Source organism: Pecten maximus, chromosome 2, assembly GCF_902652985.1.
Source record: "Pecten maximus chromosome 2, xPecMax1.1, whole genome shotgun sequence".
NCBI lineage: Eukaryota > Metazoa > Mollusca > Bivalvia > Pectinida > Pectinidae > Pecten > Pecten maximus.
Window position 1 is genome coordinate 22,368,978 of NC_047016.1, and position 19,807 is coordinate 22,388,784.

Sequence of the window (19,807 nt, forward strand, 5' to 3'; positions counted from 1 at the left end):
GGAACTTGAGTTATTGCATGGAAACCAATTTTCTATTAATAATAACAGTGACTTTGACCTTTGAACCTGAAAAGCAATCCCAAGCAAACACTTTTGGTAAGGAAGCACAGTGTGAAGTGTGAGTTTGATTGGCCGAGGTAACTCGAGTTATTGCATGGAAACCAATTTTCTATTGATAGAAACAGTGACCTTGACCTTAAACCTTTGAACATGAAAAGCAATCCCACGCAAGCACTTTTGGTAAGGAAGCACTGTATGAAGTTTGAGTTTGATTGGCCAAAGGGAACTCAAGTTATTGGACGGAAACCATTGTGCGGACGACGCCGACGACGACATACATGTAGTAATACCTATATGTCACCCTTTCAAGGCCTCACAAAAAGGACGATGTACATATGTCTGTTCAACACACATTAGAAATGTAGTGAATCCGAATCTATGTTGCTCCGTTAATACTGAGCTTAACATGTATACATATTGACCTACACATGTTAATATGATCTCTAAAAATTGTTTTAAGTGTACCACAATTTGTTGGAGAACAGTTTGTTTAATGGGATCTAAAACACTCATCAAAAGATTTCCAATCGACGGTCTGACTTACGTCTGAGTACCGTTCGTAAGAATAGAATTAGGTCGAAACATGTACCAAGTGAAGATTATCTTTCCATCTGATGACAATTTATCCGGTAAAAAAGACTGAATTTTTTTATTACAAATTGCGTTGATGTGGAAATGCAACACGACGCAATTTGTAATAACTTTTCCAATGTCATTATAAGTAATAAATAAGTATTTTCCCAATATAATAAGGTCGAAACATGTACCAAATGTAGGTTATCTTTCCATCTGATGACAATTTATCCGGTAAAAAAGACTTTGAATTTTTTATTACAAATTGCGTTGATGTGCACATGCAACACGACGCAATTTGTAATAACTTTTCAAATGTCATTATAAGTAATAAATAAGTGTTTTTTCCAATATAATTAGGTCGAAACATGTACCCAGTGAAGATTATCTTTCCATCTGATGACAAATTTATCCGTTAAAAAAGACTGAATTTTTTTATTACAAATTGCGTCGTTATTACAAATTGCGTGGTGACAATGCTCTCCTCACAGGTCATTAAATGTAGAATTGTACAATTTGTGAAAATTTAAAAAGGACAAATATCTTGCAATGTTGATTACATATTAACCTCCATTGATACAAATAACCTTCATGGCTACAAAATAACCTAAATGGACACAAAATAACCTAAATGGACACAAAATAACCTCCATAGATACTAATAACCTCCATGGATGCAAAATAACCTCCATAGATACTAATAACCTTCATGGATACAAAATAACCTCCATAGATACTAATAACCTTCATGGATACAAAATAACCTCTATAGATACTAATAACCTTCATGGATACAAAATAACCTCTATAGATACTAATAACCTTCATGGATACAAAATAACCTCTATAGATACTAATAACCTCCATGGATACAAAATAACCTCTATAGATACTAATAACCTTCATGGATACAAAATAACCTCCACAGATACTAATAACCTTCATGGATACAAAATAACCTCTATAGATACTAATAACCTCCATGGATACAAAATAACCTCTATAGATACTAATAACCTTCATGGATACAAAATAACCTCCATAGATACTAATAACCTTCATGGATACAAAATAACCTCCACAGATACAAATAACCTTTATGGATACAAAATAACCTCCATAGATACTAATAACCTCCATGGATACAAAATAACCTCCATAGATACTAATAACCTTCATGGATACAAAATAACCTCCACAGATACTAATAACCTTCATGGATACAAAATAACCTCCACAGATACAAATAACCTTCATGGCTACAAAATAACCTAAATGGACACAAAATAACCTAAATAGACACAAAATAACCTAAATGGACACAAAATAACCTCCATAGACACAAAATAACCTCAATCCAGCTATTGTATGACTATAACATCATTTATCTCATATGTTGGGTTCACATATCAATATCAACAAAGGCTGAAATGACCATCACAATATAACCATAGATATTATTCAAAATCTAAATTCTATAATTGAACTATTTTTTTCACATCATTAAAAACTTCTTATGTAATAATAAGGGCAACCTTTCATTGATACAAGCTCGTTAATCTGAGTTGAGGACGAGCAACGTGTGATAAGTACTATTCCCTGTAATGCCCTATAGACAAAAGCATCAAAGTTAAGGGCACATGTGGGGTTTACTAAAAGAAACGGCTAATGTGACAGGTTCATTGCGTTTAGTACGTATAAAACAGTGGTACAATACATCACGGACCATAAGGCAGTCTTCTAAAATGTCTGTGATATATCCTTGAAATAGGAAATAGACTTAACATTTGAAAACTTTTACTTAACACAGTGGTTCAACACATCAGGGACCCAAAGGCAGTCTTCTAAAATATCTCCTTATAGCAAAATAGCCTTGTAAAGAAATCTATTTCTTACTTTTCAATGCCAAGAGTCAAACTTCTAGTCCCTATCACTACAAACCCAGAATTAGTTAGCACCACAAACAATAAAACATCACCTGTTTTCTGAAGTTTGATTATGGGTGGTTTTACGTTCATAATAAGGCTGATTTTCTGTATCACCAATCTCACAGTAACAAACATAATCAGCCATCTCTCTTCATGGCCTATATAGAACATTTCTATAGATAATGATTTATTTAGAACTTATCACAACTACCCTATAGTCTTGCTGACATGATCACAGCTCCTAAAAGCACTTTTATCCTCTAAACAACAATGGTTTCCACTTCACTGTGATACTAGGAAAGATGTCACATCAATGATGTATCTGTGGACTATTAAACTCAGGGATAAAACACATCTCTATATTGAAGGAACAATGCAGCAATTTTGTGCCGTGTTGAATTTGTGATTTTAGCTTTGTACATTATTGTAGTTTTTCAGAATGAGAGCGTTTTCCAATAACCTGGCACATAAGATGTATGCGATATAAATGATTGTATTTACACAACACTGCAACACACTAGGCTAAATTATTAAATATGATAGTTTTTTTTTCACTTTTCAGATGATTACAAACTTGTGCCCTGAAACCTTTTCAGGACAACTGAAGTGCTCCGTATCTCAGCGTTTGAGAAAACATGAAATTCCTTTTGCCACTCTTGTTCAAAACTTTACAAATATGGATATGAAAATCTGACAGATGGCATGAAGTGGAACAAACATGTGGATCTGAATCTGAAGAAGATTACTTTAGACTCTCACTCAGAGAAGACAACTAAACAATGCTTAAGCATTGTACGCTGGGGATGCAGACAGGCCAGACTATCTTTGACTGTCACCCAGGCCAGACTAACCCTTAAATGTGTAGTTTGACTGTCACCCAGGCCAAACTAACCCTTAAATGTGTAGTTTGACTGTCACCCAGGCCAGACTAACAAGCCCTGTGTAGTTTGACTGTCACCCAGGCCAGACCAACAAGCCCTGTGTAGTTTGACTGTCACCTAGGCCAGACTAACAAGCCCTGTGTAGTTTGACTGTCACCTAGGCCAGACTAACAAGCCCTGTGTAGTTTGACTGTCACCTAGGCCAGACTAACAAGCCCTGTGTAGTTTGACTGTCACCTAGGCCAGACTAACAAGCCCTGTGTAGTTTGACTGTCACCTAGGCCAGACTAACAAGCCCTTAATGTGTAGTTTGACTGTCACCCAGGACAGATCAACAAGGCCTGTGTAGTTTGACTGTCATCCAGGCCAGACCAACAAGCCCTGTGTAGTTTGACTGTCACCCAGGCCAGACCAACAAGCCCTGTGTAGTTTGACTATCACCCAGGACAGACCAACAAGCCCTGTGTAGTTTGACTGTCACCCAGGACAGACCAACAAGCCCTGTGTAGTTTGACTGTCACCCAGGCCAGACCAACAAGCCCTGTGTAGTTTGACTGTCACCCAGGACAGACCAACAAGCCCTGTGTAGTTTGACTGTCACCCAGGCCAGACCAACAAGCCCTGTGTAGTTTGACTGTCACCCAGGCCAGACCAACAAGCCCTGTGTAGTTTGACTGTCACCCAGGACAGACCAACAAGCCCTGTGTAGTTTGACTGTCACCCAGGCCAGACCAACAAGCCCTGTGTAGTTTGACTGTCACCCAGGACAGACCAACAAGCCTTGTGATTGTCACCCAGAACAATTTTATGGACCCATCATACAATAATTCAGTCTGTTATTAAGTGTTGAAACATGACACAGATAAGCTGAATATGATTATGGTATAATCTCTTGTCTGACTGGGTGACCTTTTTATGTATAATCTAATACAGTACTGAGGGTCTACTTCTCGCTGCAATATATATCAGATTTTATCATCCTAAATAGATAAGATTCATACAAAAATAAATGCCCATACTTTTTTGTAGTACAATAATTGGCATCTGCATAGACCCCTTAAACAATTAGATTTTAAATTCCCTACATTAATAAAATTTATCTTTTCTAATAGTAATATCAGTGTCTAACATGATGTGAATTCACCACATGGTATACAAACATCATCTTTATGGGCTTTGGAAATCAAATAAAGCCTTATTATAAGCAACTTTACAGCTTCCATTCTTTAGTTCTGGACAATTCTTATAGAAATATACTTGACACCAGATCATATAACTGAAGTACAGCAATAATACTGACTTTTATTTCAGACTTATTTCAAAACTGTTGTTAACAAATCCTTCACATCAGACAATGGAAATCCTTTGAGATCATGAAGCAGACAATGGAAATCCTTTGAGATCTTGAAGCAGACATTTTCCAGGTAAAAAAACCAAGAATACTACAATGGAGCCTTAAAGACTGAGTAGAAGCCCTGAAGTACACTAAGATTTATAGGTCACACTTACTGGTCTCCTACAGATGTACTCTTACCACAGAATGTATCAATACAATGGAACAATACCTTTGTATTCAGAAAGTTGAATGATTTTCCTGAATGTGTGAAACAGAAAACATATAACACACTACACAGAAACCGATTATCAGTATGGGACACTCCATCTTACCAAGACATACATGTACAGCATGGTGAACATGGGTCAAGTTAAAACAATGAGATGATGTTGATTATAAAGAATTGGTATGAAATACAACATGCTGGTACTGCTAAAGCTACTTGTCCCTCTAACAGTAACAGTAACCTTGACTTTGATCCAAAAACCCTGAAACTCGAACTTGATCTGTAGCTATACTCATACTGAAGTTACATACCAACTTTCACCAACATATTTTGAAGCATGGCTGAGAATAGTGAGGAAAACTGAGTGGACAGACTGACTGACCGACAGACGGATGGACAGACAGACAGGAAGGAATCCTTTATTCCCTCCTGGTTTCACAAGTAGGGGATTATTAAATCAAGGGCCAGTTGATAATATCTCTGTACCCTTTTATTATAATAAATACAGAAATCGAAGTGAAGACTTTGTTTCGATGTAATTTACAAATTACCAAATAAGGAAGTAGGACTCACCTGTTTGCCATTCATAGTATTCGGCACTGGTTCCCACAGCGGCACACAGCAAACATAGTAGGGTGAAGTTGACTACGCAGGGCAAACGCTTTGTCCACCCTGGGGTACCATTGCCCATACTCGGTCCCAGTGTCCGCATTCGGTAAGTACACTGGCTCCTACATCTACGTGATAGGGTGTCTCTCTCTCAGTCCTCACCATAGATAGGCCTGTTGGGAGAAAGACAAGCGATAAGAATATTAATATAGGTTTTCAACCAATCTAATTTACACCCTAATGTTAATGCATATATTCTACCAAATTAATTCTCACCCAAATATTGATATATGTTTTTACCTCTTTAATGCTGACCTATAAATAACTGACACTTTTACTTTCTTTACAGAACCTTATCTATTTCATCTAGTAATTAAATCTTGTTTGTTTATAGTTTCTTGTATCCATGACAACAGCCTATTTAGAATATTTCGTATAATTTACAGGTGATCTTCAAGATTCTGCATATCCTTAATTCTACTCTGGAGAATTTTTCAAAAATATTTTCTGGACTCTGAAAACGTAGTGAATTAAAATAAACTGTATACATTCCATTCTTAAGTTAAGACTAACCCATCCTTGCATAGATAAATAGACATTCTGTACTTTTGTTATAAAAACAAACATCTGTACTTTAATATTTATGACCTCAGAAATGACCATAAAGCCGTATGGGTTCAATACAAACACAGCATTTACCTAATCATCAAAACAGAACTGGCCCACAAAACCTCTACAATAATTTGCTGGTGGGAGATCAGGCTATGAATTCAGTATTACAGATGTAGTTCATTAATGAGATCATTTACCCATAACCTGCCTCAATAGGATTATACTGCCAGGCAGCATGGCTATCATTTCTTTTTCTTTCTTTGTACCTGAATCTTAGTTGTACTTTAAATTGCACTGAACAACATTGGGCCTCCACTTTGTTGCTAAGTGATGCTGTCACCAGCTACTACATAAAGACCCCATCTCAAATTGTTCTGGTTGTGCATGGGGTCATGAATCCAACCAACAAACATTTGTATTGAAACTATTGAGGCATGCTATGAGGAAATGTCATTACACATTACTACTGAAACTGATATAAGATTACCATGTTGGTAATGACTATTGTCACAATATATATCCTGTTCTCACTACCTTGTGTCTACCTCAATCCAGGTCAATATTGATTGATTTAGGTCACAAGTATTATAATTGGCACAAATAACATAATAAGGAAATGCCACAACCTTGAATTGTTTTAAAACACGTTTGAATCGAGTCTCCGTGGAAGGAGCATCCATCCAAATTAAGATCGGGAGCCTATATCACTCATACCAGAAGATGAAGATATGTCAACAGTAGTCTCAGACTAACATTAGGACGTTATCATCGGTGTGTGAGGAGTTATCATTATCTCAGATTAGAATAACAGAAGATGTAGTCCAAAAAAACATTCAGATACCTTAATTACTAAACCAACGGGATACTAAATTAATATGAAACTTTTTTCTTTCAAGTCCAAAACAATAACTTGGTATTTCCAGTAGAAAAGAGATATTTTAATGACTTATGAGCAGCACATAATGACAAAATGCATGATGTTTTGATGTGAATATCAATTTCTAACTTATTATTATAGAACACAATGATACACTAAATCGCTGAAATTAATCAGAATTCCTTCACTCCGATTGCATTATTTCATTCATTAAGTTTGATTAACGAGGCATGTAATGACAACAGAGAAGATCCATTTCCTCCAGCTCTGAAGACTTGTACCTCTGTCCCATAAGTACCTCTTCATGAGGTCACTCTAGCAGCCTATTATAGGCCAGCCACACTGGAACTCTTTTATTATAGGAGATTTACGAGACTTACAAAACACTAGAGTATCGTGATAAACAATGTTCACAGCATATTTTTATCTATCAATGACAATGACTTATAGACGAATCAATTTTCTCCCAAATAATCTGATCATTTATATTTGAAATAACACATCATTGTTTTGAATTGGATTATGATAATTTAGAAATTGATGACGCTAATTTCATATGAATAACTATGTGTTCTGATTTACAAGCAATAGGGAGTCGCCTTGTTTCGTTTCGTTCTCTGTCAGTGACTTTGAAGACAATATTAAAAGAAACAATATAGTGTTTAAGGTGTATCACTTGTAATATAATTGATTATTTTATTGTTACAACAGCATATTTCAGATGATTTAAATCAAAGGTCCAAAAAATTATCCTGGTATAATGGTTTTGGTTTGTCTTTATACCTGGTATTCAAACAAAATATGGTATCTCTTTTATAAAGTAGTTTAATCATATTGCCATACAATGCCCAGTTTTTATTTGTATTTCATTCTGCTGGCTTAATCATCCTTAAACTCATTAAGATACATTTCTAAACACACAGATGTAAAAACAACATGTTATTTATGAAATATTAAAGGCCTAACAATAGAAGTCAGCTGTGATAAATTCCAATTACTACTTTAATGTTAAAAGTCCTAATCCTGGGGCACAAGGTTTTTGGTGACACCTGAAGGCCTCAATGTCTAATATTTACGATCTGGCATACATACGAAGAAATCAATGTCTATTATTACAGTATTCAACATAATAAGTACACTGTATGCTTACAAAAATCTAAAAGATGTGCACTGAGGACTTTATTTTTTCATTTACAAACAATCCAGAGACTTAAGATTATATTAACAGATCCATTATGAGAAGGAACTTGTTTCAATTAGCATCCTCTTTACCTAAAAAAAAGGTGGGGATAATGTTATAGGGGCATATGTGTTCTTATAAGGATGAATATGTTATTGTTTAAAATTTACAGATTGAACCGTCTTTCTTTTTAGCTTTCCAATAACAGAAATCTGAATATGATTCTTTGGGGAGATTTGATACGTCCCCAGTTCTACACAGCAGCCTTCAGACACCAGAGTTACGACACTCAGGTACATGTAGGTTTTTTTTTTATTTGTGTAGACATCTAACCTTTAATACAACCTCTAGCCATACCCCAATATAATGGTAACAAATCTCTGTCAGACTTTCTGATCCATCATTGTAACAGTTAAGCCTACACATATAACCAAAACCCTCATCTCAGAAATCTCAGGGCCATCATTTTAAACCAGGTGCTTTCTTTACACCAAAGTTATTTTGCTTCTGTTCAAATCTGCAGACTGGCTAATCCATCATTTCAAACCTATCCTGTAGTATAAATTGAACAAACGAACACTAAAGGGTCAAGGCAGCCAGTTTAAACATTTTATGTTATTGACACTAAAAGCATCCATTTGGTTATTAAAATACTGATCATTTTAATGATTCCTAAACACTTAACCTTTTGATAATTATAATATCATATAGGACAAGTATATAGGCTTTGAAAACTACTTTGATATGTGATATAAGTATATGATAGTTTTCTTGTGTGTCTTCTTTTATTGACATTTCAGGAAATCTTACTTTTACAATTCACCAATCTTTGTGAATACAACCTCTACCCACGAGTCTGAACAGACCACCCTCCAATCTCAGTCTATATATTTCATGTACCATAAGTAGTTTTTTAGCACTTCACCGATATGCAGGATTTGTACATGGACTTGAAAATTTCTGGAAAAAACACATCCATATTCCTCACTTGTCCATAACTTACAAGTAGTATACCGTGGTAATATAAAGAGATGTATTGTGTGAAGGGGGTGCATCACTCGACTGAATCTTTATACATTTATCATCTCGTTACTAAGCCATAATGAAACTTTTACAAAAAAAAACAAAAAAACAGACATATATCTTTCAAAGCTGAAGACAAATTTCCTATGTCTAGAACACAATTTTACCGGTATTAAACGTGCCAATAACACAAAAATGATTGATAGATGTCGAGAACATTACTCTTGCATTTAGTTTTTGTAAATCTGATTTTGTTTAAGCTTAAAGTTTTGAAAACAATTTCAAAGTAGAAACTTACTGTATTAGTTACTGCAAATATAGAATAGTTTATATAAATGATTTGCAATCATTCTCAATAAAGAAATCAACACAAAAAAACAGAATTTGTACATCATCACATCACTATGGTGATAAACCAAGAGAAGCTATTTTGAAAACATTTATCACTTCACAGTTATAAGTATTAAGTTTAATTTGTAAAGACTGAAATGGATTTCTTTGGCCTTCAAATCATCCAGACTTTTGTAGATACCACCAAAGATGTGAAACAAGGATACATTACATACAGCTTATTCTGCTTGTCAAGAAATTTTCAAGTATTTCAGAAGTCATTAACTTGACTTAGTACATTCTACATGGTTCTAGTTATAATGTTTAACAACTGCAGAGAGAGGAGAAAACAGGTTGTTTTGATAAGCACATGTTTGCTTCTTATCCAATACATATCACATGAAAACAGTATCAAACTTATTGTCAGGGTAACAACAGTAAAATGCTTATTGTCAGGGTAAAATAGTATCAAACTTATTGTCAGAGTAACAACAGTAAAATGCTTATTGTTAGGGTAACATCAGTATAATACTTATTGTTAGGGTAACAACAGTAAAATGCTTATTGTCAGGGTAACAACAGTATAATACTTATTGTCATGGTAACAACAGTAAAATGCTTATTGTTAGGGTAACAACAGTACAATATTTATTGTCAGGGTAACAACAGTATAATGCTTATTGTCATGGTAACAACAATACAATACTTATTGTCAGGGTAACAACAGTATAATACTTATTGTCAGGGTAACAACAGTATAATACTGATTGTCAGGGTAACAACAGTATAAATACTTATTGTCAGGGTAACAACAATACAATACTTATTGTCAGGGTAACAACAGTATAATACTTATTGTTAGGGTAACATCAGTTTAATACTTATTGACAGGGTAACATCAGTACAATACTTTTTGACAGGGTAACATCAGTACAATACTTATTGTCAGGGTAACAACAGTATAATACTTATTGTCAGGGTAACAACAATACAATACTAATTGTCAGGGTAACATCAGTATAATACTTATTGTCAGGGTAACAACAGTATAATACTTATTGTTAGGGTAACATCAGTTTAATACTTATTGACAGGGTAACAACAATACAATACTAATTGTCAGGGTAACAACAGTATAATACTTATTGCCAGGGTAACATCAGTACAATACTTATTGTCAGGGTAACAACAGTATAATTCTTATTGTCAGGGTAACAACAATACAATACTTATTGTCAGGGTAACAACAATACAATACTTATTGTCAGGGTAACAACAGTAAAATGCTTATTGTCAGGGTAACAACTATACAATACTTTTTGTCAGGGTAACAACAGTATAATACTTATTGTCAGGGTAACAACAGTATAATACTTATTGTTAGGGTAACAACAGTATAATACTTATTGCCAGGGTAACAACAGTACAATACTTATTGTCAGGGTACCAACAGTATAATACTTATTGTCAGGGTAACAACAGTATAATACTTATTGTTAGGGTAACAACAGTATAATACTTATTGTCAGGGTAACAACAATACAATACTAATTGTCAGGGTAACAACAGTATAATACTTATTGTCAGGGTAACAACAGTATAATACTTATTGTTAGGGTAACAACAGTATAATACTTATTGTCAGGGTAACAACAGTATAATACTTGTTGTCAGAGTAACAACAGTATAATACTTGTTGTCAGAGTAACAACAGTATAATACTTATTGTCAGGGTAACAACAGTATAATACTTATTGTCAAGGTATCAACAATACTATACTTATTGTCAGGGTAACATTAGTATAATACTTTTGTTCTGGTAGGGATGAGTTGGACATATATGAGTTCTGATGTACCTGAGAGTTCAATACTGGTAGGAAGCAATGAGCATTCTGCAGGATCAGAATGCCTCAGTATACAACACTACAAAGAATGCACAGCAACTTGTTACAGACCCAAAACATTTATTTTGTGTTGTCACATGTTCGGACAGTAACTATTGTCTGTTTCCAGGAGAACATAGATCTACATTAATCTTATTTAGGATGAGTTGATATATTGGCTAGTGTAGGGCAGGCAGACACATGTACCATGCATCCTACAAATAGCTAGAATACCACACTCAAAGCTGCAGAGTCAGGGTGTTACATAGTCCTTATTGTGTCTAGAATTGTCCTATCAAATCTATAAACACCCATACAGGCAGACATCAGGGTTTATAAATGTTACTATCCAGCTATATCACAAGGTCATTATCAATGTGTGACCCAGTCCTATAACATCAGGGTTTATAAATGTTACTATCCAGCTATATCACAAGGTCACTATCCAGCTATATCACAAGGTCATTATCAATGTGTGACCCAGTCCTATAACAAGGGAACCACACTCTCCTTTTATACAACATCAGATCTCCTTTGCCCAATAATGCTCTTGGCTAAATTTCACCAAAATCTATTCAGTCTTTCAGGAATAGTAGTGATTTTAAGGAAAGGCTGATAGAGGATTGACAACAGAATCAGCACCATGGCATTTTTTAAGCTCACAAGGTTGGCCAGGTGAGTTAAAAATCAGAACAAATTGTATTGTACAGTATAATCGTAGAAGGATTGATAAGACTTTTGAACATCTGCAGTTTGTTGGAAAAAAAAATTAATCAAGACCATAAGAAAGTAACTTTTATGTAGCATGCCGAACATACTCCATTCCAAATATTTGACCTACATTTCCATCATAACACATTTCATCTATGATGACTGTAGAAGCCCTTAGGTTGCCTATGATGAATCTGCTAATGTGTAATTAGAACTGGATAAATCCATGCTAGTCTTGACTTCAAGGAAATCAAAGTGGAGAAGAAAATAATTGCATCATATAACAGAAAATATCTCTAATATATCTGTTAAATATTTGTATTGATTTAGCTATTTTAGAGTGTGTTCCTACAAGGTTGCTCTATTCAAACCTGAATGGCACCTAATGACCCCTAACCAGGTGTAACTGTGTACCTGATATCACTAACAGCCCCTAACCAGGTGTAACTGTGTGTACAGGGTACCTATATCACTAACGACCCCTAACCAGGTGTAACTGTGTGTACAGGGTACCTGATATCACTAACGACCCCTAACCAGGTGTAACTGTGTGTACAGGGTACCTGATATCACTAACGACCCCTAACCAGGTGTAACTGTGTGTACAGGGTACCTGATATCACTAACGACCCCTAACCAGGTGTAACTGTGTACTTGATATCACTAACAGCCCCTAACCAGGTGTAACTGTGTGTACAGGGTACCTATATCACTAACAGCCCCTAACCAGGTGTAACTGTGTGTACAGGGTACCTGATATCACTAACGGCCCCTAACCAGGTGTAACTGTGTGTACAGGGTACCTGATATCACTAACGACCCCTAACCAGGTGTAACTGTGTGTACAGGGTACCTGATATCACTAACGACCCCTAACCAGGTGTAACTGTGTGTACAGGGTACCTGATATCACTAACGGCCCCTAACCAGGTGTAACTGTGTGTACAGGGTACCTGATATCACTAACGGCCCCTAACCAGGTGTAACTGTGTGTACAGGGTACCTGATATCACTAACGACCCCCTAACCAGGTGTAACTGTGTGTGTAGAGAGTACCTGATATCACTAACGACCCCCTAGTCATATATGTATGACATAATATCACTAACGGCCCCTAACCAGGTATAACTGTGTGACCTGATATCACTAACGGCCCCTAACCAGGTATAACTGTGTGACCTGATATCACTAACGACCCCTAACCAGGTGTAACTGTGTGTGTACAAAGTACCTGATATCACTAACGACCCCTAGTGATATGTATGACGTAATATCACTAACAGCCCCTAACCAGGTATAACTGTGTGACCTGATATCACTAACGGCCCCTAACCAGGTATAACTGTGTGACCTAATATCACTAACGACCCCTAGCCAGGTGTAACTGTGTGTACAGGGTACCTATATCACTAACGACCCCTAACCAGGTGTAACTGTGTGACCTAATATCACTATATATTCTCACAATTACAATGCCAAGACATTTGGTAAACACCTGCAAAGGTGGGGATGCCAAATCATTAGTATAGATATACCAACAAAGTAGATATATGTTTTGTATGTTGGTTTCTGTGTGAAGAATATACTACAATGTCACTCGGGTGAAGGCCAACTTACAAATAACATCTCTGTTTTATTAATAATAAAATGCATTACATCGTGTTTAGACAGTTAAATCCCCGGTGGAGAAACCCAGTATGTAATTCTTCATTAAGTGATCCACGTTTTACGGTGATTACCAAACAACTGGAGTATGAACCATTCAGAAATTCTCGAATGACAATAAAATACCTCGGAAGCAGTTACATGAAGCAAGTGAAATTAATCTTATATTTACCATGCAACATTAAGTTATTACATGACTAAAAAATAAATGGAAACATGTAGCCTACACATAAAAGCACACAATTGAACAAGGATTTAATGATACGAAACACCAGCTGGAAAACAGCTGAACTTTCAATTATTTAGGTCAGCAATTGTAATTAACTAATTATTTAAACATTATTTATTACATTTTTTCCTGTGATATATAGAAACTTATCAAACTGATAAAACTTATATTTTTACTTCAGAAAAGAGCAAGGAGTGAAAGTACATTAGTACTACAAGATTGTGCAGTGAAAATATAAAGTTTTGCTGGAACTACTTTCCATTAGAGGCTTCGGCATTGGCGCAGTAATACCAGACGGAATAGATTTATTGTCATTAAATATCTACATCCAACTACACTGTTTACATAAAAAGTGGATAAAAAAATGTGTTTATGAATTATTAAGTGTCAGATATTATTTTTAATATATTTCTAAATGTGGAACTATATTTTGTATGGTATTAATATGTTGAAATACACACTTATCTGATTAGCTGACTCGATCTGTCATTTTGCCAGACTGGCCTTGATATTTTCCAGTAGGCAGGTGAAGACAAATTTTAATAAAAGCGTTTGAAGGCCTCATTCAAAATGTAATAAAAAGACAAGAGGCCCATGGACCTTAACGGTCACCTGATTTTTTTATGTATTTTATCATAGTAGGCCCCTGTGACCTTGAATGAAGGTCAAGGTCATCCATTTGAACCAACTTTGTAGCCCCTCGTCCCAGCATGCTACAAACCTAATATTGGGTCTCTTAGCCCTTCGTCCCAGCATGCTACAGACCTAATATTGGGTCTCTTGGACTTTTGGTTAAAAAGAAGTTGTTTAAATATTTAAGCATATTTGACCCTGTGACCTTGAATGATGGTTAATGTCATCCATTTGAACAAATTTGGTAGCCCTTCATATCAGCATGCTACAGACCTAATATTTGGTCTCTGGACAATTTGGTTATCAAAAGAAGTTGTCATATCTATCTCCAGTGTTTTTTAGAGAAATATTTGACCATCAAAGCACTGAAAATATTCTCCCTAATGTTTATTTTTCAAGCAATTTAAGCATTATGTTGATTACATTGTTTTGTTCTGAATAAGAATGATATTAAATGAGTATAAAAAAAATGCATCTTAAAAAGAAACTTTAACAACAATTACTGAACACATATAGAATCTATCTTCACAACCCAAACTAACCAGCCTTAAATTAACAGGCAAACATCTTATATTTTATCTCAACAGCACGAGATTGATAACTATGACATCCTAGATGATTTGAATGCTGACTAAACAGCTATTACATAACACTTTAGTCATACTGATGTGTGATGAGCTAGTCGATAGACTGGTATCTATACAGTTCACGCTGTAGGTAGTCTACACATAGATATTACAGGAATATCGCTCAATATCTCTCTACATTAATCCATGAATTCAGATCATGTTACAGGAAATAGTACTTTCAGTATCAACAGTATTATCATACTATAATATCATTTATCTGATAAAGTATTATTCTACTACCAATGTGTACATAATGATACAATTATAATTAACAGTATTGTCTTTATCTGCATGATAAAGCATTTTACCGTATTTGCCATAACAAAGCACCTAGTATAATAGCGTTATCTCAAAATTGCAGTTTTTTTCAAATCTGCCTTTTTATAATATATAATATCACAAACTTGTGTTTGTTTTAATGAGACAAATAAATGAATCCACCTGTACTTGTCCAGTTCATGATAACTGAACAAAATGAAAGATTTTCCATTGATTAACATGAAATTTAACTTTTGAGAGGACTGAGAGATTCTCGTGTCATTACCAAAGTGGGAATTAGTTGAAATACAAAGTACAATTGTTTAGTGAATTAACAGTCAAATCAAATAATTGTTTCAAGAAATTAATATATCTAATTTAGTAAAGGATTTTACCCACTATTCATTTCTTACTGTAACAGCGCCTACGATACATCCAATACAGTATGTTTAACTGAACAAACATTCAGCATATTATCTCTGGTCAGATCTGGTAAAGAAAATTAACAAATAGTAATAATCTTTAAACCACGATATCTAAATGAAGATAAAAATAAATACAGCTTTGTTGATTGTCGGGTGGACTATTTTATCTGTAAAATGAAGATGTTAGCTCAAGTAAAATTATATACAGATAGACGATCTCCATGGAATATTATAGTAAATCAGTGAAACAAGCTGGTCCTTATCCCAACATCTTAATAGTTTACTTCATGTTCCTCTGGGATAATATCAGGATTATAAATTGTTTATAACTGATGTTTATTTGAGATATATTGACACACTATAACAAATCTACTATCGCAATCCACCCTTGTATTTACGTACCAAATCTAGCCTTGTATCTATACCAGACGATCCACCATTGTAATCCACCCTTGTATTTACGTACCAAATCTAGCCTTGTATCTATACCAGACGATCCACCATTGTAATCCACCCTTGTATTTACGTACCAAATCTAACCTTGTATCTATACCAGACGATCCACCATTGTAATCCACCCTTATATTTAACAGACAAATCCACCATTGTAATCCACTCTTGTATTTACGCACCAAATCAAACCTTGTATCTATACCAGACGATCGATCCACCATTGTAATCCACCCTTGTATTTACGCACTAAATCTAACCTTGTATCTATACCAGACGATCCACCATTGTAATCCACCCTTGTATTTACGTACCAAATCTAACCTTGTATCTATACCAGACGATCCACCATTGTAATCCACCCTTGTATTTACGCACCAAATCTAACCTTGTATCTATACCAGATGATCCACCATTGTAATCCACCCTTATATTTAACAGACAAATCCACCATTGTAATCCACCCTTGTATTTACGCACCAAATCTAACCTTGTATCTATACCAGATGATCCACCATTGTAATCCACCCTTATATTTAACATCCACAATTGTAATCCACCCTTGTATTTACGCACCAAATCTAACCTTGTATCTATACCAGATGATCCACCATTGTAATCCACCCTTATATTTAACATCCACATCCACAATTGTAATCCACCCTTGTATTTACATACCAAATCTAACCTTGTATCTATACCAGATGATCCACCATTGTAATCCACCCTTATATTTAACAGACAAATCCACCACTGTAATTCACCCGTGTATTTACCAAACAAATCCACAATTGTAATCCACCCCTGTATTTACCAAACAAATCCAACTTTGTAATACATACAGGTACATATGAACAAATCACTGGTATCTAAGGAAACAAATCCACACCTGTTCTACCAAACAAATCAACCCTTATAAACAAATCACATATCTTTATACCACATAAACAATCATCACATATATCTATCTTAAAAACCAAAAAGAAATAAGGAAAAAGAATCAAACTCACCTTAATGAAAAAAGTATTGGGTACCATTATACTATTGATACAATAGAACATGAAGGATAATTAGGACATAACCTGCTATCCAGATTGATTCTCCGATTCATTTCCATTTTTTTAGCAGCTTTCAAATGCTTTGTTTTAATTTCAATAAGCGATTTTACACTCCACTTTATGAAAAAACACCTATAGGTATACGGCAAAACAAATATAGCTGTTGGGTTGGTCCACGGCCAAGGCAAGCACTGCCCTGGATCGTTTTATACACATACTGCTAATATAGATGTATAATTATTGTATATAACACTTCCACAGATATTAAGTCATCAGGGAGCCACACAAGGACGGGAAACCAAGATGGAGTCACTGACATCCGTCACGAGCCAGAAGACTTAGACAACATGTTGAGATAATAACACCCGATAGATTTCCTTATTTTGTCTTACACTGACTTCGATATAAAGATAAATATGTGAAATAGAATTGGGGAAAAGATCCTGGGTTTGATAATTTAGCAGACTACAATAAGATTACATAACAGTAAAGAACTTACTAGTGTAATTTTAAGAACATTTTATGATATACTATGTGTGGAATGTATTAGTTACGAATTTGATTTTTGCACAGCTGTGAAGTTTTACAAGATAATTAAACATACACATATTTGTATATAAGAAGGTGTAAGAACTGATCTACTCTTAATTTTCACAGCATACCAACAAAATTACAGAAATTTTTGGTAAAGGAAAGAATTTTTATTATCTTAAAAAAAAAATAGAAGAAAAAAAAACACCTTTTGAACAGCATGATATATCCCATGTAATATTCTTAAATTATAAAAAATCAACAGGCATTCTATACAAATTTTAGTGCTGGTTTCCAGCTCTCATTCTGATATATACACATATATACATACATGTATACACTTAAATGTAACAGAAATGTTAGACAAAGCACTCTTTTTATACATAAACAATTCAACAAACACCAGATACTACTACCAGCCTTTATATTAAAATGTAAAATATTTAATCAGGAATAACAATGTCAACAAACACCAGACCTTTGGTGCCAAACTATAGGATTATAGAAGCATGGAGTCAGCCAGTAGAAAGTCATCGGAGACTTCCACTGTCCAAATCAACTTAGATCTGTCATAAATCATTCTACATTCTAGTCCTTACCACTGGTGTTTCCTTAAGTTATATCAGAAAAAACATTCATCATACTCAGTCAGTTACAGTTCTTACATACAAATTTCTACCTCCAGAGAATAAAGAGTTCTCTGGATCTACATTATCAGACTGAAAACTGTTATTGGAGATATTGTCATGTTGATATAGATCTGCCCAATACTCCAAGGTTACATGAAGAGTTGACCTTGATAGGTATAACTCCTATTCATTACTCTATCACTTCATAGCACTTTTAGTAATGGTGGATTGATGATCGAAAATCAGAAAAAAATAAGATAAAAAAAAAAAATGACAATCTAACCAATCGTCGATAATGATTTTGAAAAGGCAATTAATATTCGGCTTCACATATTTTTTTGTAATATCCCTTATCAATTTGCAGCATGGACTGCAATGCAGCATATGCTGCAATCATGCTGCTTTTATGCTGGCATCATGCTGCTAGTTTCACAGCATGATTGCAGCATGTGCTGCATAGCAGCATGGTACCATGCTTCTGTACAGCATGTACTGCAACCATGCTTTAAAAATTGAGGTAATTGAATATCTGAACTCTATCATGCTGCAATCATGCTTTGTCGACTTAGTTAATTTATCATATGCACTGTATCATGCTGCAACCATGCTGCAATAACTTTGCCAGTTTGGATATCAAATCATATCATGCTGCAATCATGCTGTGTGGACTTGGTAAATTTATCATATGAATTGTATCATGCTGCAACCATGCTGCAATAACTTTGTCATTTTAGACAGGATATGTACCATGCTGCAACCATGCTGCAATAACTTTGCCAGTTTGGATATCGAATTATATCATGCTGCAATCATGCTGTGTGGACTTAGTAAATTTATCATATGAAATGCATCATGCTGCAACAACTTTGGCATTTTAGATAGGATCTGTACCATGCTGCAACCATGCTGTATTAACTTTGCCATTTTAGATACAAACTGTACCATGCTGCAATTATGCTGTATCAACTTAGTTAATTTAATGAACTGCACCATTCTTTCATGTATTAACATGAATTATTTAAGTTGAAATGTGTATATGCTTGGCCATTCTGTATTAGCTTAAAAGGGCAT

The 19,807-nt window shown here is 34.9% G+C and overlaps 1 protein-coding gene across 9 annotated transcripts in view; it reads right to left on the bottom strand.

The window, feature by feature from the left end:
• LOC117321526 (thrombospondin type-1 domain-containing protein 7A-like) overlaps nt 1-19,807 on the bottom strand; it is a 282,966-nt gene that overhangs the window by 71,285 nt on the left and 191,874 nt on the right. For all 9 annotated transcript variants that reach the window (XR_004531377.1, XR_004531376.1, XM_033875962.1 and 6 more), the window contains one exon: nt 5,578-5,786. Coding sequence is in view for 7 of the 9 variants with exons in the window: in XM_033875962.1 (XP_033731853.1) it covers nt 5,578-5,716 (139 nt within the window). In the remaining 2 variants the exon portion in view is untranslated. The remainder of the gene's footprint in view (nt 1-5,577; nt 5,787-19,807) is intronic.